The sequence below is a fragment of the Megalops cyprinoides genome, chromosome 9, assembly GCF_013368585.1.
Source record: "Megalops cyprinoides isolate fMegCyp1 chromosome 9, fMegCyp1.pri, whole genome shotgun sequence".
Lineage (NCBI taxonomy): Eukaryota > Metazoa > Chordata > Actinopteri > Elopiformes > Megalopidae > Megalops > Megalops cyprinoides.
Window position 1 is genome coordinate 35,142,473 of NC_050591.1, and position 24,295 is coordinate 35,166,767.

Consider the following 24,295-nt stretch of genomic DNA (forward strand, 5'->3'; position numbering starts at 1 on the left):
CTTCTAGGAAAAGACTGCTGCAGGACAAAAGTAAGAAACATCAAGTTTTCAGTGAAGGGAAACATGTATACGAGAACAATGAGAAGGAGATAATGAGGAACTTCCACTGGATCGGACAAACATTCTATTTGTTACAGATGTAGTTAAGGACATTCAGTGGAATGAATCCATCGCCTTTAAATTAAAAATGTAATGACTCTACATTAATTGGCAATAGGAAGGATGAAACAAAGCAATAAAGGTTACATCAGTCTTTGTACATATATTAATTTGGCATATAAAATTTTACAATAAACTGAAATGGACACCCATCAAGGTCATTGGTCCCATTTAATCTATTTTAGGAGTATGGGTTGTAAAAGATATTCCTTGCCTGTACCAGTGACTGCCAAGCATACATTTCTTGTCGTGATTGAAAGTTTATTAGATCATTGCCACTCGCTCTCCTAGTTAGCATGCTAGTTAGCATGCTGAATGTGAGAGGCAATATCATTCACAGTGATGGATTCTTCTCAAGACATTGGGCTTTCACATTCACATTTTGGCTTTACCCTTGGCCCAGACTTCTCCCTTATAATATTTTCCTGTTCTTCACCAACGAAGTCAGGTGCACATAATGAAAAATTGATAAAAATGATTAACTTTTTTAGCGCTAGCGTCTGCAGTGGTGCCAGCAGCCAACTGAACTAGGCTGCTATCACATTTATATCATCAGCAACGGGAAGCGTGAATAATAACCACCATTAGCGTCTTAAAATGTCTGATAAATTCAATCAGGTGTGCATACAGAAAATTCTGAAGATCAACTGGAAAAAAAAAAAGAATAGAATGAATCATTTTATGGGGGAGCCCAAAGCAAAGGCCTCGAGCACAGTCTGCTGTCTGCACTGCTGGGTTTGCCGCGATCTCATGTTGCCCCCAGCTGTAAACTCGCCAAGTCAGTCCCTCTGTTCCAAGTTCAAGAATGGGACACGTTCCCAGGAGGGGCAATTCAGGGATGCCCACGCCTGCAGCTATACGAAGTGCAACATTGTCCTGCAGTCTGACTAGTTTACACAACTAAAGGTTAAAGGCGCCTGGGAACCTTCCCTGGATTCAAACCATTCTCTCACAGTTAACTTAAACTGAATCACAATTAAATGCTACTTTTTCTTCAGGTCCTCCCTTTTTCTTCACAGACACAGTAATTTATGGACCTGTACAAAAGAACAACGCCTGCATTTATTTGCAGATGACCAGAAATAAAGGATTGCATTTCTGTAGTAGCTTCTGTAGCTTCTCTTGATCTAAAACCACTTTACAGTGATTTGGAGCCCCCGTTTGGGTAACACTGAAGCGGGGGCTGGTTAAACAGGCAGGTTTAGAGAGCCAGATAAGCCAGACTGGGAGTGTGTCCAGAGCCCAGGGGAACCCCCTACTCTTTGTAGAGAGTGCCTTGGGATCTTTAATGGCTGCATTGAGTCGGGACCTCGGTCTAACATCTCATTCAGTTATGGCTCAAACTCAAGTGCCCACAGAGGAAGAACTGACAGACATCTTTTGTGAATCACATTAAATTCACTTTATCTATTAGTACCAAATACCAAAGAAGATACAAGCAAAATAATAGAGCTGAAAGTATAACTGCCACCGAGAATGTAACGCCATATATTATTTTCATATTTTTTTGTGACCAAAATAATACATTATTACAAAAAAGGGGAGGCTTAAAATTAGCAGATTTATTGGTTACACGCCAGTTACATCTCAACACAATCCACTTCTCCATTACAAAAATTTCATTACTTTCCAAGGGGAAAAAAAAGAGCTTTTTTTGTGTACATTTTGTTTTGGTTTAAATATGAAGTATTATTTTCAGGACAACCCTAATTATGATACTTATTTTTTGTTTCCACCTTGGTGAACACAAAAACGTTCACACACAAACGCTGGACAGAAGAAAGAACAAATGCACTTCCCAAACATGACTTAATCAGATTAGCATGATAATGTTGCGGTGTGTGTGTGTGTTTAAGCTGCTCGTGTTGCTCTTTCGGCATCTCCCTTTTCACAGTCCCCCCGTTTTGTTTCCCATGTTTCCTTTCACACCCCGCTGCTGGTAATGAGGCCAGTATAAAAAGCAGGTGTCCATAGTGGGACACACGGATAAAGGACTTGGAAAAGGAAGTGAGTACAAGGGTGTAGCTCTGCACTCCCATTCTCTGGTGTCTGACTCTCACCTGTCCAAGGTAACACCTGTTCCTCTTCTTATTTAACAGGACAGATACATGTATGGTATGGAATAGAGGCTAAATTATCCATGAAGCTAACAAGCTTTGGGTGTAACATATGTCTGTATTTATTTATTTATTTATATATATTATTTTTAATGTGGGTTAATATCTTCTTTTGGCAGTAATTCATTAGGTGTAAGATGATACTACTTTAAGCATTAATGGTCACTGGCAAAACATCTGCTCTGAATCATTTCTCTGACATATTTTTTGTTATTAGTTTGCTTTTGTACCCTGGTTGCATTGTTGGTCGTTGGCCACATAAAATCTATTGTTGCTGTTCAGATCAAAGAAAGTGTTAACTCTTGGTGCCATTTCATGTTGCTTGAGAAGAGTGCAACAGCCAAACGAGCGTAAGGAAACAGAGTTTGAGAGTTTTCACAGTGAGCTTGTGCGTGTGGAAGAGGCATGCTGCTGCCTGTTGAGTGATACCCAGGTGTTGTCTTCCCAGTTTGAGGACAATGTGGCTCATCCTGCTAGTGTATCAGCTTGCCCTGATTCTCAGCGCTGAGGCTCAGAATGCATGCCTTACCCACCCTACATTCAGGGAGCCAGGTCAGTGAGTCCTCCGTTCCAGCCATCTCCCTTACATCAAAATGTTCCCTGTCCAACGCTGTCTCACTTTACCTTCTCGAGAATCTTCTAGGGACACCGCAGGAACATGTGGACAAATCTGTCCAACCCAATATCCACTGATGATTTTTTAATTTTTTTTATTCCTTGCACCTTCACACCATCAATGTCTGTTGAAGGAACTAGCTTAAGGTTAAGGTTAAGCCTTAAAAGCACCTTAATATGCCGGTTGGTAACTGTGTAGTTATCAGTGTGTCTTTGTGCTCCCCAGCCAACTCTGACATCACGGTCATATGTGGCACCGAGAATATGAAGCTGAGCATCTTAATGTGCCCGGTCTACTTTGGCGGGTACAACGAATCCTTGATGGCCCTCAATGCCCAGTTTAGCAAACCAGAGTGCCACGGGACGCCCGATTGGACAGTCAACCCGCCCATCCTGAAATTTAACTTCTCCATTACCGAAGAAGCCATTTCCATCTGTGCCAACAAGTTAAAGGTATCTGGACAGAGAGCTGCTGGATTTGGCCCAGTTCTCAGAATGTTACATGTCCATATCTTCTTGGAGAGAAATGAATTGATGTTGTGCTAAAACAAACTAGAGAAAAGAGGCTATTGATTTTAATGTACTGCTTTGCCAGTTCAGGCGAAAGATAAGGAGATCCTTTTGCCTTCCCCACTGAAAATCCTTGGCAGTTACAAATGTTGGTTCTTGGACCTTTCTCCCCATGCCACAGATCACCCAGGAGGTGGGCTCAGGAGTTTTCTCAGACTTTTCCAGTGTGCAGTTTGTCAACATCTCCGGGATGATCAACTCTGTAGACCCCAACGCGGGCACCATCACCTACCGGCAGGAGATGATGTATATTTTCTCCTGCCGCTACCCGCTGCAGTACCTGGTCAACAACACCCGGATGAGCGTGTGAGTGCCCTCCCACCCTTTCACCACTCGATCATCATTTGTGCCAGTGGGAGAAGATTACGTGACAGTGCTGGAGTCACCATGGCCACACTCGATGGACTACAGTCAAGGACTTTTTCCACTCTTGCTGAAATGGCCAGTTAAGGCTAGTTTGCCAGATCTTGAACAATGAAGCTACTCTTTCGACTTCTGAGTTTTTGAATCGCAGGTAGATTGTGAATAACCGCCCTTGATCACAACCACATTTTAAGGCCATCACAGCGACGCTATTTCCACATGTTTGTTGGGTAGAGATTTACGTTGCTAATATCATCACAAAGGCATATGGCCGGTCTCTGTTTCTGTCTGTGTTCTGTGTCTAACACTAATGGGCTCTGTGCTTGTAAACAGGTCTGGCGTGAGTCTGGCAGTCAAGGACAACAATGGGAGCTTCATCAGTACTCTGAGCATGCAGCTGTATGAGGTGAGGGAGCTCTCTGGGGTTCATCCAGCACTTTACATATTAATCCCAAACAACTTTATACCTAAAATGCATACGAGAAATGAGATTTGTCTTTAGTAATGGACAAAATGTACACTTAGACAGTGCAGTCCTAATGCTGGCAGGGAATTTATGCAACTGCTGGAGATCTAGATAGAAGAATAACAGTTTAGCCACAGAAGAACTGAGAGATGGCAGGGTTAGTCTGCCAATCTGCCAGCTGATGAAAACCTCAGTACAAAATGAAGAACATATGAAATAATAGCCTGAGAATAAAGAATAATATAATATAATATAATAATAAAAGAATAAAGAATAAAGAGCAGAGCAGTTAATACAGTGGTAGGCAAGAGCAGGGGCTTGGAAGCAGACTCCTGCATTGGAGAACCGACCAGTGGGAAACAGGTTGAAAGAAGTGAGGTATAACCCGAGCCGAAGAATCTTGTATGAAGCGAAGAGCAAGCAGCAGAGAAGCAGGCCAACTTTAGAGTAATTAGAGTGGCTTTAGGCATGGAAACCGCTGAATTCACGTAAATTACATCTACCACTCTTTGTCTGTGGACTTAAAGGATTCGACCTACCTGAAGCAACTGGTAATGCCGAGTACTGGAGTGAGGCTGAAGACACGGATCTTTGTGGAAGTGAAGGCGACAAATCTCACAGAAAGGTAACTGGGCCTGCTGCCGTATCAGATCCCACATAATGATGCAGACAGCACATTAATTCACCACATAGCTGTAACAATAAAATTAATAAACAAGAGAAAAAACACATTCCATGAACCTAGACTGTAGAAATGACAGAAACACATGGAGAGGATCTCACACACACACTCAACACATGCATCCCCATCACTTGTGAATCATCCACCAGGCCTGCAGTCCTAACATTCCAAACTTTCTTCTAAAGGTTCAACGTGTTGCTTGACCGGTGCTACGCTACAACGGCTCCCTTTCCCACCAACAGCACCTACTATGACCTCTTTGTTGGGTAAGACAGCCTGTACGGTTCTGGCATAATTGAGAGGGAACTGTGGAAAGACTGCGAAGCATGCTCCTCCCATTCCCCGCTCACAGACACACACAAACACACACACACACACACACACACACACCTGCAGTGTGACCGCATGCCCTGTATCCTTCCCCGCAGGTGCACACGTGACGGGCAGACAGTGATGGGGATGAACGGGCAGGCCCAGAGCGCTCGCTTCTCCTTCGAGGCCTTCCGCTTCGTTCAGCACAAGAACATGACCGTCTCCACCTTCTACCTGCATTGCGCCACTAGGCTCTGCGACAAGGCCGTCTGCAGCTCCCTGCAGCCCGTAAGGACGTTGCGCGCTGCCGAAAGCACCGCGAAGCTCTGCCCGTCGGCACACAGCTGCACTAATGCCATAAGGGTGCTCAGCTGCTCAGCTGCATCGTCAGCCAAAATACGGAGCAGAGTAGATTTTTCAACAGCAGAACAGAGACGAATAAATTAATGTATCCATCAGTTCATTCAATAAATCTGGATGCTCTAAAATGGCTGGAGTGAAATTGTAGGTGTAAGTTTAGCACATACTGTGGGGGTAAATACGAGCCGACTACAACTACATGATCAAAGAAAGAGTTAGAGATACTAAAATACTGATATTTAATGCTACTAATATTCAGCTGTTTGACAGAAATGTCTGACCTTTTCTTCCGGCAGAACTGTTCAGCTACTGGTCTGAGGAGGAAAAGAGAGGCTGATGCAAAAACAGGAACAGTCGTTAGTGACGTGGCCATGGTCACATCAGGGCCTATCGTCACAAGAGTGGACAACGGTAAGGACACACTTTAATAATATTAATATCATTATCATTATCTTTATCTTAGCTATAGCTTAGCCTTTATTGGCTGTCTGTTGACAAACTAAGCCATTCCATTGTCTTTGGTTGAATAATATATATAATTTTGGCCATCAGTACTCGGGAATTAGTGATGGCTTTTTAATATTTGAATGCATATTATGTGCATACGGATATGAATTACCAGTAAGTATGTTAATTGTTTCTGCTTTTTATTTATTCAGATAATCCAACGCCGTCTGCTTCTCAAGGTAAGGACTTCCTCTGTCATTTCTGCTAGCAGGTGGAAATTAAATTTGTCAGATGTTGAATGCTTAAACTAAGAATATTGTACAAATACCAAAATTAGGGTGGTTATTAATGATTTCCTAAAATTCATTCGAAAGAGATTTACAACTCTAGTAATTTGACATGAAAGATATTGTAGATATTGTGTGTGGCGATTGCATCCGTGTGCATGACACTTTTGCGTGACTTGTGTCCAGCAGGAACAACGGATTCCCAGGGAAACGGGCCCCTGCTGGGTGTGGCCGTCACGGCCGGGGTGGTGTCTGCGCTCTTTGTCTCCCTGGCGATGTACATTGTCTTCCGCGCCCGCTCGTCAAAGAAGCAGGAGAAGGTGAAACTCTATCAGTGATGGGGTGGAGGGAGGCGCGGAGGAACGGAACAATGGGATGTACGGGAGGGGGGGGGTGAGGTGGGGGGGGGTGGGGGGGGGGGGACAGGGACAGCGATCTCATGACTCGGACTCTTGCGTATCCGGATCACACAGAGATGAGCGCGTTGCGAAGGCGTGGAACGAACGGCGTGTGAGCGCACGGATGGAGAGCTTAGAATGAAAAGCATTCTATCTGCTGGGGGCGGAACCTTGAGATTTCAACTCTTACACTTCCATCTAACAGCAGTTTTGTATTGCATGTTTGTATTGCACAGATTTCAAGTAACATGTTTCAGAAATTAATTTCAGGTGTAGCACTTATATGTCACATAGCAAAATGATTCAAACAGCATTCTTTATGTTGAGAAATCATTTTTGACAACAACATCAGATAGAACTCTATTATTCTCAGCTCTTGAAATGTTAATATTTCATATCTTTTTGACAGGCATCACATCCTGCTGCATGGTATAGTAATATATATATATATATATATATATATGTATATATATATTTCCTTCTGTTTAAAGGCATGCACAATCTCAAAAGGGTTGTTGGTATTAAGGGCTATGTACATTTCTCCTGGATTCTCTTTTTTTATCTAACGGGAATAGTTTGGGGGACCTTATCCAGAGGGGACTGTGCTACCTCTCTCCTAGGCTTTATTCACGGTAACCCATGTGAATTTCAGCTGGCAACACCAGCTTCATCATCACAGATATACATGGCCTGTTGATTAGCTTGCCAGCTGAAATTCCCGAAATGTGGCGAGCTGTCATTGAGAGGATTGCATATGTCTTGTAAATCTACATGAAAGACAGTAGCTATGAGCAGATTCTCTACACCAGAACTTCATGGTTATACGGGTACTTTCACAGTGGTATCATAAACACTCAATATTAATACTACAATATAACTTTTTGTGGAATACTACGATATTACAATGTTTTGGACTTTTTTGTGGTCTTCCTGTCTTTTTCAAATCTGTATATATAAAATGACCTTATTAATGCTGTAAGGAAATAAAATAAGAATTAAAATATTTTTAATACGAAGAAACTAGTCTGTTTTTCTTCCCATTGATAAGGTGTATAAGCTTGATTGATTTAGTGAAAGACATTCTGGGACTGACAGGTTGAAAGTTTCTGCAGATCTGGAAATCAGTTCTTATGTGAAAGCGCCATTAATTCAGGAAATTACACGTACATTGTGTAAATCACTTGAGACCAGAGATATGGTCTTGAGACCAGAGTGACATGGCAGAACATGGTGAATCAAGGACATTTTGTGAATACGAGATGAGGTGTTACTAAGATAACATGTAATAACCAGCTATGCCATGTCAAATCAAAGGAGGATGGGGAAAGACCTCGGGCCTGCACTGGGCAAAAGGACACTGGAGCAAGTGGAGCCAATTTCCATTCAGCTTCCACGCTTGCCTGTGTAGTTGGAGCATGGAGTTGACTTGTCACCCTCCTGTGATGAAACCACTCGTCAAAAAAAAAGAAAATGTTTTTCAAATTCAATTACTTCTCAGTCTCCGAGCCATTTCCAATGTTATGTTAATCAATATCTCAGTCTACCTTTTACAATCATAATTATGTTATATGCTACTCAATAGATTGAACGGTAACATTCATTCTTAAAATATTAATGTCTTGATAAAGGCACACAGTTTTCCTAACTGGAAACTGACGGATCCATATCATAAATTATCATATTGACAAACAAGAAGCTGTAAAAGAAAACAAAGTGGACTTGAATATGACATTGGAAGCTTAGAAGAAGTGTTACAAAGGCACTGCTAGAGCATATACAACAGCTCTGTGTTTATGATAATAAACGACTGAGGAAATGCATCAATCAATCAATCAATCAACGAACCAACCAACCAACCAACCAACCAACCAACCAACCAACCAACCAATCAAACGATATTTAATACAGTGACCTTCAAAACAGAAAATGTTGCCAAGCCACTAATTGATATGACTGCTGCACATCATATAGATCTAAAGTAAGCGCATGAAGCTGATGCAAATAACAACATATCACAAAGCGAGGGGCACAAAGTGAGTGTCCCCAGGGTCACCTCGCTGACGCCTGTGCCCTCCTACGTCCCTGGTTGTGAGGTTAGGACGCAGTCACCAGCTCCCCAGACCCCGCATTCCACGGCTGGCTTTCTATACATCCACAGAGCCTCTGTCTGCTGACCCAGATCTCCAGAGGCCGCAGCTCGCCCGTACCGCACGGGAGAGGGGGGATTGTCTACCTGAAAGGGGAGAAGGAAGCTTTCTCTCACGAGACGTCCCGATCAAAGCCGCGCAGAGACGTATGGCTGAATTTCCCACACGTTGCTCGAGCCACGTGAGGTGTGTCATGATTGCGGGACAATGAGGGCCCGTTGTCCCACCTCGGCCAAGAATGTTGCAGAAAAGATGTTTACCAGGCAGGAAACAATTATTGAAACCAGCACTTCTGAGAGAGCAGGTGTCAGGTGTAAATATATATTTACTATCTACTATAATATTTTATTTCATATTATATTTCATAATATTATTTTATATTTTAATATTGTCAATATGTTAATATATTAATAAATGTTAATGTACTATAATATGTACTATATATAGATATAGATAGAGATATAGATATAGATATATGTATGCATTGCACATATTTGTAGGTATGCATATGTGTATATGTAAAATCATAACATATAATTTGCATTATAATCTAAGTGACTATAATAATACTATATAGCAGTGGTTCATATTAAAATATTTATATAATCAATGAACATAATGGACAGCTAGAAATATCACTTCGAAGGAGTATCGCCAGGAACATTGTGGAATGCTACATTGAGGATGAACAAAAAAGACAACAATTGAAGCAGCACTATAATCCACAAAGTGGATCAGTGTGACAACAGCAGATTCATCAGATAGCATCTTCATGCACTGCCCTCTTAATCCCCAGGAAACACTGCCCCATTAAAAAGATCGAGTGTCACACTTCATCTAATGCCGAATGAGGGCATGATAACAACCCACAGTGTTGGCGAGTGTTGGTGTCATTGTGTATCAGTAATACCATAGCTGTCTATTTTCAAATGAACGTACTGTGTGTATTATGGCAAAGTGCATGCTTTGCCTATAGGATAAATTAGGACGAGCGCCTAACTATGATGGTTTTAAATACTGGAACATATAGGAATACTGGCAGTGTATATGTGCCTCTCTTTTGTCTGACTGTTTCTGTGCCTATTTTCAGTTAGCAAACCATCTTCCTGGAGCCATTCAGTCTCATAAATTAGCACTGATTAACTCAGCAGCACTGAATAATCCATCATGTGTCAAGACGGAACTCGGAGGAAGCCTCTGTGAGAGACTGTAATTTCCCACAGAGCGCAGACAAACTCAGACTCACTTTAGAAAATGTTCAGACAGGCACTTACTTTGAATAGCACAACTTGGTGCTTTTGTTTAGATACAAAACATGCTGAAAAAATATACATTTCCGGTGTTAGTTTATTGATCCATTTCTCCGTGCTTGTTTCAAGGACACAAAGAAAGTGCCTTCTGGAATGTGCTAGTTTTATTGCCCCTCAATATTAAATCTTCTTTCTTATATTTGCTGTAGACTGTGTTTTTTTTCTCAGCAATCTGAATGCCATATTTAGCACACTATGAAATGTCTGATTTAATTATTCTTAGAGCTCATTTTAATATTTGCAGAGGTTTATGATACTATGAATTGTGACTGATTTGGGAATGAAGTTTCCTTAATAAGAGTCTAACTTCGAGCACAGCTGTTGATAACATGAGTTGTCAAATGACTATTAGTAATATTTTAGGAACCGCAGGAGAGATTAAGGCAGAAATTAGGCAGGTTATACCTCAGGTGATGAGTAACCTGTAGACTCCAATCTAATGCTGGCTGTCCCTACCATCATGCCTTTTGAAAGTCAACTAGCAGAATCCCGTTCCAATCGTCTTGACATGTCCTGCTAAGGCCATGGATGAGATATATGGTAATTTATTTTGCCTTCACACCAACACCTGTCTCCTAGTGGACCATTCAATATTCATTTTGATTGGTCCAGTCTTGTGGCGCACTCAATCCCCCCCCCCCCCCCCCCAAAGACATTCAAAGACATTCCCAATAAAAAATAAAGACCTGTTTTTCAAAGATTAATCCCATTAGAGAGAGGCATCAACCATATTCTGTATCAACCAATAAAACTTTACAAACATCTTACCAGTTGAAGGATCAAAGCATGATTAACCCAACGCTCAAATGACCTGCTAGGCAGCATTTGCAGATTTCATTTATAATAAAATTTCTTAATAAAAATCATTGCAACATCACTTGCTTTTGAATTTCTGCATTGACCTTCAGCATTTGTTTGCCTCAACTGCTTCCTCTTAATAAACCTGCTCCATCGGCTCTGCCCGATGAGAACAAGCATTGTACACTGTTGGTTCGTGATCTCATTCCAATCCAATGATCTCATTCGAGTTTACCTGAGTTTACCTAAATACTCTGAATTTAGGTATGTATTCTGACTTGTGTCCTGTTTTTATAAGAAAAACAGATTAGCCTCAGGATTCCACACAGAAATTGTAAAATGTCAATGATATTGAAGAAGTGGGATAATGATGAGACACACTGTACTGTTGTTGGATCGAGTGAAAGTGAGAGGAATAAAGGTATTGTCCTGAGGAAATACAACACCTCTTTGGGTATTCTGAAAGAGTGGTTGGAGCACTCCCACACTCCTGCCTGATAATAACGGCAGATGTGTGAGATGTACCGTGTGTTAAAAAATATGCAGTCATACTGTTTTTGAATGGATTAAATGACAGAATATGAGGCACACCCTGATGGCCAGCCCAGCTTCTGAAGAACCCCTTGAATGTCTTACCGTTCACTTCCTCTTTCCAAGTCCAGGTGATTCCACTGTTCATCCACTGGGGGGAGGTTGTTGGTTGGGTGATGTCAGCCCTCTGTGGATACTGGTCATCATGTTGAAGTGGGCAATACCACTGTAAAGCCTCCCCAGGGGGAGACTTTTAACTAGGTGATATTAATCTGTCTTCTGTCTTATCCTACAATGCTTAGATATGGGTGTTCAAATGGGACTTACCAGTGTCGGGGTGGGGGTGATTTCAACTGGACCAGAATCCTCAATGATGACCTGAAAGACACCAGCAGAAGAACACGGTCCCCCCAACAAATGCATCTGTACCCCTGAACCCCAAAACAGAAGGCAGCAGAAAACAGGCACTTTCCTTTTAAAAGTCACACCAAACCTTTAATTGTATTTAATCTCAAATAAATTCCGAGGACAGTACAATTGGCAGAGAGCAGTTTTCATCCTTCTCATGAGATTGCTGTGCGGTGGATTCTGCTAAAATTTCACCTTCCTTTCCTTTGGCGCTCAACCGTGGCAGTTGTTACAGAAAAGGGCGCAAGGTTCTTCGATGTGTTCGATTAACCGACTTACTGATCGATTAATAGTAAATGCATTTATACATAAAGCAAAGTGGAGCAAAAGGTAATGATTACAACCTTGAACTCATTAGTACTGTAACTGTGCTTAATACTGCCAAGCTTTGCCAAGGACACAGAAGGGGACAGAGTGGCTGGGAAAAGCTGTACAGTTAAAAGGAGAAAGAGTATAAACAGTTGTGGTTGTAAAATACAGGAGAATCTTGCCATTCCCACACATGCCAGAGATCTGTGTGAAGGAGAAAATCTGAAAAAGGCTAATGCGCAGATGGGATTAGCTCCACAATTAACAATGCAATAATGCCATACACAAGGGATGTATATTTATCCATTAGGGTCATTAAATTGTGTAATATTTAAAATAAATGTAAGAGTGCGCTGACATGGTGCACTACAACCCAGGAATAGGGACCGCTACGTGGCACAAATAGTGGAAACCGTGAATCACACGTCCACCAATGGCAAGGGTCTCCTGTAATTTAAAAAAAAAAAAAAAAGTGATCAAAGATGATTGCACCACAGTGACTGAAATATTTGCATGCCAAGAAAAAATGTATGCACAATCTGTTACATCATAAACAACTATTTCAGTAAAACTCAGAAAACAAAATAATACTTTCTTCCATTCCCCGCAATGTTGTCGTACATGATCACACCAGCTTCCACCGTTTTCGGCCTTGTCATATGAAGTAGCCATGTTTAGCTTTCACATGGGAGGTCATTATCCTCTTTAAGGCAAGTGGTGACCAATATGTCGATTCATATTTCTATAACCAGCATATCTGTGAATATGTACTTACTGGGCCTAAGGTAAATACATCAACATATAGCTCTCCACATAATCAGCTTACCAGAATTACAATGGGCTCTGTCTCAACTCACAGATATTACCATCTACAGCTCTAACAGCATCTCATCTGTGTTTATTTAGTGTGAAAAGTTTTAACAGGTTCAGAATTCAGAAGCTGTTGTTCAGTAACCATTACCAATGGGAGCCTGACATGGAAAAGATCTATGAAATACATACATATATTTTTGTACTATACATATCAAGCCATAAATAAATATATATGTTTACATCAATTCACAAATTATGTCACATATAAATTCTATACATATACAATTTAAAGGGGAATAATAAATAAGATTTCCTGTACAATTAACACATCAACAGCTGACAGCATCAGGCAGTCTCGCCCGCTAGACCTGCTCACAAACATTTCATCGGCATTGTTTGAGGTAAACATTAGCCCTTCCTGTAAACAGTTTTGACAGAGTACAGCCACACTGATCCCAGATCAGAGCGCTGTGTCCACTGTACACTCTTCAGTCATTTTGAAGATTCTGCTACAAAAGCATATAGTGTGGGAAACATTAATATTGGGCTGCAGTTCCCAGTATAACCTCCAGGGGGAGACACAAATGTCTGTTTTGAGTTCTGAAACCAAGGAAAACGTATTGGTCACCACAGTGCACCACCGTGTCCAGTCTCCACAACAACTGGATATCTCTTTGCTTGACCTTTCAGAACATTCAAATTAAACCAAAAAAGCCCAGATTCAATGTAAACACAATGAGCTTTGTCCTCAACAGAGCATTTTGATACAACAGGTTGTTGTTTGGAGAAATATACAACAAATTATGTTGCCTAAATCATGGAAAAAGACTGGCTTAATTAATTCAAATGTAAGGACAAAACACATTGGGTTTACACTCATCTGCATCTGCAATAGCACACTATGTAAATCTGCCCTTTAAATTTATTTATTTTTTTTACAAAGTTGTATGTCTTCATTATAAATGGTGTATTTGCTGTTGTACTCCTTATCAATATAAATATCAAAATATAGCACACATTTCAATTTTCCTCTACCCTAGTTGTGTATCAGTGTATCGTTCCTTCAAATTACACAACTCCTTATCCATCACTTTTTCAAATATACCATAATTAATTGTTTTAAATACGAATTGTCTTAGAAACATATGCAAAAAAATAACAATAATAAATAAATAACTGACAAATTAAAGTGAAATGAGTCCAGAGGCCAAGTGTGTGTAAAGATTACAAAGTCACTATTTCAACCACTAATGTTAACGGAGATTGAGGGTACAGAGTGGTAGTTGTTGGTAGGAAAGAGATAAAAGGCTGATATTCCTTCTCCTGTGTATCAGTAAGGAGATTATTATCCATCTGTCCCATCTTCTTCACTTGTTTTTTCCAAGTATTGTTTGCGTGCATACAGATCCCATTACAACTTAAAATAACCACAAAAAATAAATGTTATATATATATATATATATATATATATATATATATATATATATATATATATATAGAAACTAATTGTTCGTATTTGAGGCCAAAAAGGTTACTAACACTTTGTGTTGTACATTCAGGAACATTCATATTGAAAAAAGAAAAAGTGACAATGACAAAAAAGTCTTCATTTTAATAATCATAATAATAATAATAATCATAATAATTAAGCATATGTTACAAATTATTCCTAGGTTGCAGTCCCAGATCCTGGGTGATGCATGTGTGTTCTTTATAACTTCTCCTTTGATGGAATCCAGATATACGGTCCAGACTGATCCTCTATTACCATCTTACACTGGTTATAAATGTCCTCTAAGGAGTCCCCTTGCACCACAGCTGAAAGAGAGGGGTAAGCATGTTAGTGGCCTCTGTTCAGTCTAATCGCAGTGCTCCTTGCATTTAACTCCTCAGCAACAGATTCATGCAGGGTTTTTTTTTGCCTTTTTAAGTTTATTTTGTACCTTAGGCATTGTTTGAGTGCACTGGTAGTTGGCATCAATGAACATCAATGTGTGCAAAATAAAACAATGTAAAATTTACTTCAGTTCATTCCTTCTCACTTTTTACAACATATCCTTTGCTTGGGTACAATAAAAACAGTAAACATTCAAGCATAAATGCTGTTGAAAGACTTGTTTTATACACAAATGGGAAATGAAAGAATTCTCAGACGTGCCGTTTTCATTGTGTCCGTAAGTGGTTTTGGGTCAGGATTTTCAGGTTTAGCTTCGAAAATCGACTAACTACTCAATCCGCTGCGCGAAGAAGAACCCTGTTGTATATTTAATGATATAACTGCAATCCATTACACATCACAATGTGGTTAAATCTCACAAGTTGGTTTCATATCTTCCTTAATAACCCCTTTTATTTAACTAATCTATTTCCAACAGTCTGAAAGATAGCAGCTAAATGTTCTTGATAGGTGCTCTTCTGTGCTAACACTGGGTGGCAAATAGCTATTTTGCGAGCCAGCTCTTGTATCACCATTTAAGAAATGAGGCATGGCAAGATGATAATTGCTGCTGAAAGCCACCGTGCGTGCCACTGTGTTTTGCCGCTCGGTCTCAGTGGATAACAGATGCCAGACCTCCATCATTACAGTGAGTGAAACTGCGCTGGTGTTACCTGTGAAGTACTCGCCAAATTCCTGCTCTAGCTTCACTGCTCGGTCGTACGTTTTCTTGGCCTGGTCCTCCGTCAGCCTCTTGTTCATCTCCCTAAAGAAACGGTTATACAGTGGCAAAGTCAGCCATTTTCACTTGTGTCTTGAGAACAAGTCTCTGGCTAAATGAGCCAGTATTGATTGCGTTACGAAACATTGCGTTCGTCTAGCAGACGCTCTTATCCAGAGCGGTTTCCAGCACAGAATTGATTGAAATGAATTACGTAACGTCACACAGAGCATTAGCTAAATCAGAAAACTGAAAGAACAGAAAGCTTATGGAACTACATGATACACATATACTCTCTGGTAATGATAGGAGTGCAAAAGCACACACTGCTTCACAGTATGATGTTATACGCAGAGACAAATCCAGATAGGCTGTACTTTCCAAAGGCGTCTGAAGCTTGGAAAAAAAAAAATGCGGAGTAAAGATGCTGCTCTACTGTGGCGTGAAGCAGGACCACTTACATCAAAGAATCAATGGATCTGGGCTTTATGAAGATGGCAATAGGGTAGAGCTGTGCTACTTGTAGTCGTTTGATGGCGTTCCCCGACACATCCAGTATGCAGTGTTTGCCCTGCGGGAAAGACCGAACATGAAAACTGACCGCATCAGCCTCGTCGTTACAATCTACTGACCTTGAATCTGCTGTGGTGAGAAATTGCTAATTGTGAGTTCGCCTTTAAGCTGCTGCTATACAGGTTTACTCGCAAAATAAAGAAGTGGGAAAAGAAGAAAAAAAATCACAAAATTCCCTGACAACACTCCAACACACCAAATTAGACGCGTGCAGTCAGCTCTACTGCCAGCATCAAAGAGAGCGAGGTCATGAGGTCTTGCACATAATCTGACCTTTATTTTTCAGCCTATAAAATCTCATTAGGGTCTGGCATTTATTGGAATATAACAAAGAACAGAGTATAATCACTACTACCCCCACACATAAAACTCAAGATCAACCGTGGCTAGCCATATCCAGTGAGAATCCATATCCATATCCCCGAGAACACTAGCCGCAGACAAACTGCTGCATAAATCGCCAAATCAGAGTAACACATTGTTACTGGTTGAAAATGTGTAAAACCAGATGCTGCAGTCTTTAATTCCCACTGTAGATTCTCACGGTTGCTATGGCAACAGCGGCGTTACTCACCCGTTCAGCCACGTATTTGACGGACTGGACACTAGTCCCGTACAGATTGTCGTTGTACTGGCCGGCCTCGATGAACTTGTGCTCCTGGATGTCCCTCTCCATTTGCTCTCTGGAGCTGACGAAGTGGTAGTCACGGCCATCGATCTCGTAGTCACGCTTGGGTCTCGTGGTGTCTTTAACATAGAAGTGGAGGAAGAAAATATCATTTCAATCACATGGCCTTTGAAGTTACAAAGATAACAAGGCACTTAAATGTGTTTAGTGCAATCATTTACCTCGCATCAAGATTGGAAAGAACCCGTCCTACTCTCATTCACCCTGTCTAACCAAGCTAACAAACCTTCCATCACTATAACACCAATACCGCTGCCCCTCCTTCAACAAACAGACAAACCTAAAGCTATGCAAGTCTGAGATAATTTTAATTTAAACTGTGGACAAATACATTACTTTCCCAGTCTACTTACAGTCTATGAGGCATTTGTTACTTTCACAGAGAAGCTTTGGAAGATTAGAAGTATACATAAGAATTTCTGGCACACAGACTGAAGGAGCATTTAAGAAGATACGTGATGAAGAAGTGAGATATCTCGCCCGATACTCACGCGGCACGCATGATCCAAACTTGTCCGGGAATTCTGATATCAGGTCGTCGTTGATCCTGTCCTTCATTGGTCCGAGGATGATCACTGGTCTGGTGTAGTTTACTGTTCAGAGAAAAGCTTGCCTCACCACTCCACAGTACACTTACAGAGAGTACCACAGCTGCTCTCGGAATAACTGGTTCCTCCAAAATGCTAAGTCTCACTGCGTTCCTGGTGCTGCCTTCATTTTAGCTCTAAATACATTTACACCATTCCTCTGAGGCAGCTGAAGAAAAACAACTTTAGCAGGTAGCACAGATACACCTCTAAGACTGAGCACATTTCTTGTCGGTGTAGGATGTATTTGCTTAATTTACATCACTAAAATTTACATTTACATAAACTTTAATATCTGAATATGGCATGTTACAGAAATCATTTAAAAAAGTTGCAGTGTTGTTGCAGCCTTGTGTGGTATGCAGTACTACTGCGACTGATGAGTCAGCGGGTGCCCTAGGCTGCAGTCAGATACAGTGAGGAAGAATGATGTAGCTAACAACTATACAAGAATGTTTGGATCTGGAGAGTGATAGCTGCGTATTTCACACAGAAACGCACGAGTCTGAGAATGCCTCTCAGTCGAGAGCAGTACTTACTCTCTTGTCGGATGACTGGCTCGTAGGACAGGACCACGTCTTCCGGGCTCCCTGATGAAACACAAACACACACACTGAAATGGAAAATCGATCTGAAAATGCTGTCACACCGTGGCTGTGAATAAAACAAGGCATACAAAAAAACACATATACAGTGGAATGGCTATAATCAGTCCATATGCTTTTTTGTGCAGACTTAATTACTATTATTATTATTATTATTATTATTATGTTATTAGGACCTATTCTGTAGATAGAGTAATATTCCTCATGCACAACAGGCATTCCCTCAATTATTATTATTAGCTTGGCTGTTGATATTAAAAACATATTTAACACTATATTAACATATCTAAAATACCAAGTTTTACAACATTATTCTGAGGAGCACTGGAGCAAGCTAAGCTCTGTCGTTTCTTCTGACATGGAACAGATATTGCTGGGGGCCAGAGACTTGCTGATTTTTATAATAATGTCTAATATATCCCTCACATTTAACTGGAAATTAGCAGGCTGTTCCCACTAACTAGCAAATTCTTGTCTTAGTCAACTCACAGGTTTAAATATTATCCCATTTTCTCCCACTTAAATTCTGTTTTTAATCAATGCTGAAAGGTCTTTCCAATATAACTGCATTTCAAATTTTTTTTTTGTTTTTATCATTTCAGCTGCGGATTTGTGCCTACTCTACATTCAAGAGTCGATTTAGGAAATCCGAGAAACTGACAAAAAAATACAGAGTGCATTAAGTCCATCTGCGGGGTATTTCTGTGGGGCAATTTCATCTGAGGCCATGGCACTCTCATTTATGATGCACTGAGAAATGAGGAATGTGGAAATCTCTCCCGGGCACTGCTTCTGCAGAATTCAGTCTGGCCCTGTGCATTGTGCGCAACCCTGTTGGAAAATCTGGCAGTAATATTCCTGCCATTCAGTCTGTGTGCTCATGCTGACTGCTGTATATGGGGTTTTGGTTATAGCAAGCACAGTAAATGGCTGGGAGATTGTCCATTACTTGGATACGCAACTGTGAGAGGGTCATTCAGCTAAGGTTCTGACTACAGAGACTTCAGCACCCCCTGCTGGTTCCCTCTTTAAGGGAACGTGGATTTTGGATAAACCCCACCACACTGAGTGAATAAATGATTCAACAAATGAATGAATGATTTCTGAATGCAAAGAGGCGCTTTCGGTCTTTGCTTACACTAACGCTGCCCAAATGAAATAAATGATAAGCATTAAGATACACAAACAGCTAAATCAACAAACGTAGATATATTTACGTGGTGCGTATGTCCTAAATCCCTGCAACCGTACTTTAACCTCACAGACCTGATGAAGCGTGTCATGTTCCGGCCGTTTGAGCCTGTAATGGAATTATAGCACACAGGGTTGGGCTGGGACTGCTGTCTAAAATTTGAGCCAAAATCTCATTTTGAATGAGACACATACACAAAGGGATTACACCTTTGTTTCCAAGTTTTGGTTACCAAGCATATCAAGCTTGAATGGAGGATTAATTTATTTAGGCTACTTTCGTATTTAGACAGAAAAAGCTTATTTTCCTACCGTTTTCCCCAAAATGGACTGTTTGCTTTGTTGAGCCTTTCAGCTGCATTTTCCCATTTCTCTTTGTTTCTTTGTACGGACTTGTTTCACAATGCAGTGCACTCTTTTCTCAACAAGGCCGGACTGTACTGTGTTCATTTGTTAAACTGCAGAACAGAACATACTGTGGGTTTTATTTTTGTACAGACCTTCATTTACTGAGTGCCTTGTTTTTTTCCTGACAAGGAGAGGTTTCGACAAGATAATTTTGATCTATGTAAGCTGCTGAATATGATTAGGATTCCATTATTAGCAGTAGCCGGTCTGATATTACAGAGATGATTATGACAATGACATATGTCATTGTATACTAATTTGTGTCAACCCTTCCCACCCCCCGATCTAAATTTTACTTGCGGTGCCCTTGTTTGTAAGGGCAATTATTAAAAAGAAGCAACATTTTTATAAAATATAAATAAATAAAACATACGAGCAAAAAAAAAAACCTGGATTCACCCGAACTGGGAGAAAAGAATGATAAACACGCCTCTTTTAGGACTGTGTGTTCTTTGTATAGTGAGAGATGACCTGGAAATACTTGATGACCCACATTTTAATTTTTAAATAGCTGCATTGTGACATCACAAGGAAAAAAAGCAGGCACCTGAGTGAGAACTTCCCTAAGTGACCTGTGGTTGGAAGCAAAATGAGGCAATGCACATTTCAAATATCAGCGGGTTCAACGTGTGCCTCAGCTACCAAATGGCCACTGTGTTGTGCTTTATGACAGCAGTACAATTGGTTTTAACCAAATGGAGCTTCAGGAGCACCTCCTGATCTGAAAATATACAGCTTTAGCTGTAACGTATTTCCAACTTCTTACAGTGAAAGGCTGAAAAAAGGGATCTGCATTTTTGATTTATGTTTCACAGCCCATAAATCACTTAAATACTACATGTAAATCCTGGTCTTTCCTTCCTTTTGACATTCTAAATGTTACACACTCAGTCCAAGTGATAGATAAACAGCTACCATTTTTCACAGAAGAGGACAAACGGAGACGTAATCAACAGACAAATTATGGATCAACTGGGGCAGCAAACAAAACCCTGTGCCAAAGCTCCATTTTTCTTTTCTTTGTACTGTGGTATCATGCAAAAAAGGTTACAAAAATAAAGGAGAGAAGAGAAAAGGGTGGGAATGAATGTACACTGGTGGGGAATGCCAGAAGTGGGGACACTCGACACCCGGAGGCCGAAGAGGGCAGCCTCTCTTTCGCTCGCGAACAACACGAAGGACAAAGAGGTGATTATGACAGGAGGGGAGAAATGCGTCAGGAACGGTCACCTCTGTTACCTCTCAGACTTACTCAGTGTCTTTGTCCCATACTCTTCATCACCTATTCCAGGGATGTCCTGCACAGAAGTCCCCGGAGAGAAAGCAGAGAGAGGGAGAGAGAGAGAGGGAGGGAGGGAGAGAGAGAGAGAGAGAGGAGGAACGACCGCAGAAGGTGAGGTCAGTGGTGTTCTGGTGTAGGGAGCCCTGGAGGCCTGCCCTCCCGAGGCCTCAGTAAGATCCACACACTGCCACATGGACCGTGCCGGCCACAAACACTGAGCTGATGCGCTACAGGAACCACATCTGACATCACTTCCTGGACCTATAACCCCCCCCTCTGTATATCTTTCTCTCCTGTTCTCTCTGTGAGCAGAGATCAGTTTGTACAAGAAAGCTACAAAATGTACCCTTAGCTGAAAAATGTAAATTGACACCTAAACACTATTCAATTTCTTATTACAGTGCAATGGAAATTAATTAAATGGATTATCCAAAAGTCTAGATATCCCCCCACCCTATCTGACAGGAGTATGCGCTCACAGCTCAGTGTGAGTGGCAAATTCTCAAGCAGGCCATGGTTCCTGTACCATCCCTATGGAAACTAGATGGGCAGACGGTAACGGTGAGGAGAGTCCTGCATACACTACATTAGGTGCGTGTGTAGCATGTGCGCATACACACGTGTGTGTGCATCTGTGTGTGTGCACGCACACAAATGTTCCTTTTGTCGAAAGGCCTACTTACATTCAATGTCACTGCACTCCTGCACACCCAGCTCCTTACTCTTGTAGAATGGGAATTTTCGTGAAAAGATGCGGTTCTTTTTACGCCTGTGACTGAGTGACTGTGGAGGGAAAAGAGGCACGGGGCAGATGGGGGTCTGATGGGTGTCACACAAACATGCTGCCAAAAAACAATCTCTTGCAAATGTGGGCGGAGCTGCAGTGACAACCAATCAGTGAACGGCTGGCCATTTTACTTTTCTGGTAGCTGAACTCTCTTGAGTATCCAGCTAAAAAAATGAAATATCATTGTTATTGGCATGTGTTGGTTTATTCATTTATTAATATATTTCTTCATTTTTGTAACAATGGCTTTTTTTTTTTGCTTTAGATCCAAGGGATATTTTGGTTCGAAGTGGACTTTTAAATGCACAAATCTCTGCGATTTCATGTCTGAAGTTATTGAGCTTGTTTTCACATTTTCATTGCATATTGAATACATATAGTACATTCAGTGCTGGCACTACTATGATTTTAGAATATCCATATAACAATAAGTTTGTATTGGAATAGACCCACTATTTTGATTATACTAACATATAATTTCGTTTGATACCTTACTGCTCCAAAGCAATCTTTGACTATGCAAAAATATCTGCTGGGGAACAATCAAAAAGACATGATTAGCAGTATTCAGTAAGAAAACTGTAATTTACACCTGATTAGTGGAGTGTTTATATTTAACTTAGGGAAAATACAAAGAAGGGGTCTTCTTAGTGATGGCAAAGTGAGCCCTACAATGTGCGGAGCTACTGGGTGTTGTCAATCATTTGATTCTATGAACCAATAAAAAGACTGCTCTCCAGAGGAAAACTCCTATTGGTTCAAATCAGTCAGTCACTGATAGTAAATGACAGGTTCTTAGTTTTTGGGGTTCATGGAGCCTTACTCTCCTTGTACTGCTTTTAAATGGTAAAAGACTGGATGAAAAACATGCTTTGTCTTCTTCATTCCTCCCTCAGAATTTCAACTGTATCACTTTAATAAAGATGTTCTTGCATAAACGAGTGAAGAAAACAAGATTAAGAAACTAAAGGAAGATGACAGAAAGATTAAAGTTAAACTGAGCTAATTTGTATTTATTACAACAAAGGGTTGCCTTTAATTGTAAAGCCCAATTTTCAAATGACAAGGTTAGTATAGATTGGGTATAAATAAGGCAAAATAACAATGAAAATTAAAATGCATTCTGACAGGTGCTGTATTAATGTCGGATGGATCAGGTCAAGCAATTTATCTTTTCCTATGAAGATAATTTAATACTTTTATGCTTTGAGTTTATTTTGTTCATTTCCATTAATTAGCTCTGTTTTATACCTCTTTGATTTCTTTAAAATAATATTTATTATGTATTTGTATGAAAGTGTATATTTGTTCTTTATTTTTTTTGCTATTTTACAAAGTTTTAGGACAGGAAGATTTTTTGGATGTACCCCAATGGGCTCTAAAGCAAAAAAGTCTATTATCCTCTGAAAAGGATATCTTATGCATATGAATTTGAAGGCATATGGATACTTTGTGTTACTGTTCACATAGCTGTCATTGATGCTCACACCACCATTACAGGTGAAGCAGTGTAGGACAATAAAATGGTTTTACAACCCAGAATAACATGCCACAGTGAATCTGTACAAACACTGAAAAAAATGATAAAGGTTTGCTTCACACCATGCAGGAAAGTAAATATTAGAACTGTGCTATGAACAAAAGGATGGAGACTGGACATGTGCACACAGAATATAATCATTCAATCAATCAAATGATCAAACTGTCAATCATGCAAGTGGAAAGGAACATGGAACTGGATTGAGTGAAATATGTGGTGAAACCATGCAAGCTGACATCGCCCTGTAACTCTCTTTCTATTGGACCATATTATGTATACCATCACACTGATGTCTAAAAATGTGGATGTGTGCAATTCAAATACAGTATGATCAGCGTGAAACATACAGTAAAAAAACGTAACTCTTGAGAAGCTTTTGTATAGATGTGCAGTCAAACTCTCAATCCTAATCAGAAGCAGCTAAAAGAAAATTATCTCCAACAATTATCTCCTGTGAATTTGATTGATCTGGGCTATCCCTGATGAACTTTGTCTAAGAATTCTAGATTATCACGATTCCAGTTCTTTTCCAGATTATCAATCAAACATTCAATTGAACAGAAACCCCTGCTAGGCCCATCAAAGATGATTTTACTGGGTAAAGCTTTGGTCAGAGATGGATGTTCGGCTCATACTGCCACACTTTAGCGGTGCAGCACAGAGAGACATCGTGGTTCATTTTCAGATAACTGAATTATGCTGGCTACTTCCTGAGACAGGAATCATGTTCAAAGGCTTCCTGAATGCTTTTCGTCTTTTTTATTTTCTAGAAGTTGGAGCATTGGTTCTAGATGTTATGAGAATATAACACAGCGGTAAATTACAGGGCTATAAAATAATGGAGCATTTTACTTTAAGGTAACACAAGAAAACAGACTAAATATT

General features: G+C 40.4%; 2 protein-coding genes across 3 annotated transcripts in view; one reads left to right on the forward strand and one right to left on the reverse strand.

Moving 5' to 3' along the window:
- Positions 1-2,734: 2,734 nt before the first annotated feature.
- Positions 2,735-9,108, forward strand: LOC118783834 (zona pellucida-like domain-containing protein 1). Its single transcript, XM_036537791.1, has 10 exons — positions 2,735-2,828; positions 3,118-3,344; positions 3,583-3,767; positions 4,158-4,230; positions 4,818-4,915; positions 5,158-5,238; positions 5,401-5,572; positions 5,941-6,055; positions 6,568-6,698; positions 8,875-9,108. Exons 1-10 carry the CDS (start codon positions 2,735-2,737, stop codon positions 9,106-9,108), a joined length of 1,410 nt encoding a protein of 469 aa, XP_036393684.1.
- Positions 9,109-14,701: 5,593 nt separating this feature from the next.
- LOC118782697 (disks large homolog 2-like) overlaps positions 14,702-24,295 on the reverse strand; it is a 98,665-nt gene continuing 89,071 nt past the window's right edge. Inside the window, exons 16-22 of one of the 2 annotated variants that reach the window (XM_036536172.1) lie at positions 21,054-21,099; positions 18,137-18,187; positions 17,502-17,603; positions 16,897-17,069; positions 16,211-16,320; positions 15,703-15,794; positions 14,702-14,910 (exon numbers count right to left, since the gene is read on the reverse strand). In XM_036536172.1, coding sequence (XP_036392065.1) covers positions 14,804-14,910; positions 15,703-15,794; positions 16,211-16,320; positions 16,897-17,069; positions 17,502-17,603; positions 18,137-18,187; positions 21,054-21,099 — 681 coding nt within the window. In that variant the 3' untranslated portion in view covers positions 14,702-14,803. Of the gene's footprint in view, positions 14,911-15,702; positions 15,795-16,210; positions 16,321-16,896; positions 17,070-17,501; positions 17,604-18,136; positions 18,188-21,053; positions 21,100-21,766; positions 21,867-24,295 lie in introns of both variants that reach the window. The other variant, XM_036536171.1, reaches the window with a different exon arrangement.

Excerpts from the sequence above, each read along its gene's own strand:
- LOC118783834 (XM_036537791.1), top strand. The coding sequence starts at position 2,735 with ATGTGGCTCATCCTGCTAGTGTATCAGCTTGCCCTGATTCTCAGCGCT. Across the intron at positions 4,231-4,817 it reads TGAGCATGCAGCTGTATGAG|GATTCGACCTACCTGAAGCA; the intron begins GTGAGGGAGCTC and ends GTGGACTTAAAG. Across the intron at positions 6,056-6,567 it reads CGTCACAAGAGTGGACAACG|GAACAACGGATTCCCAGGGA; the intron begins GTAAGGACACAC and ends TGTGTCCAGCAG.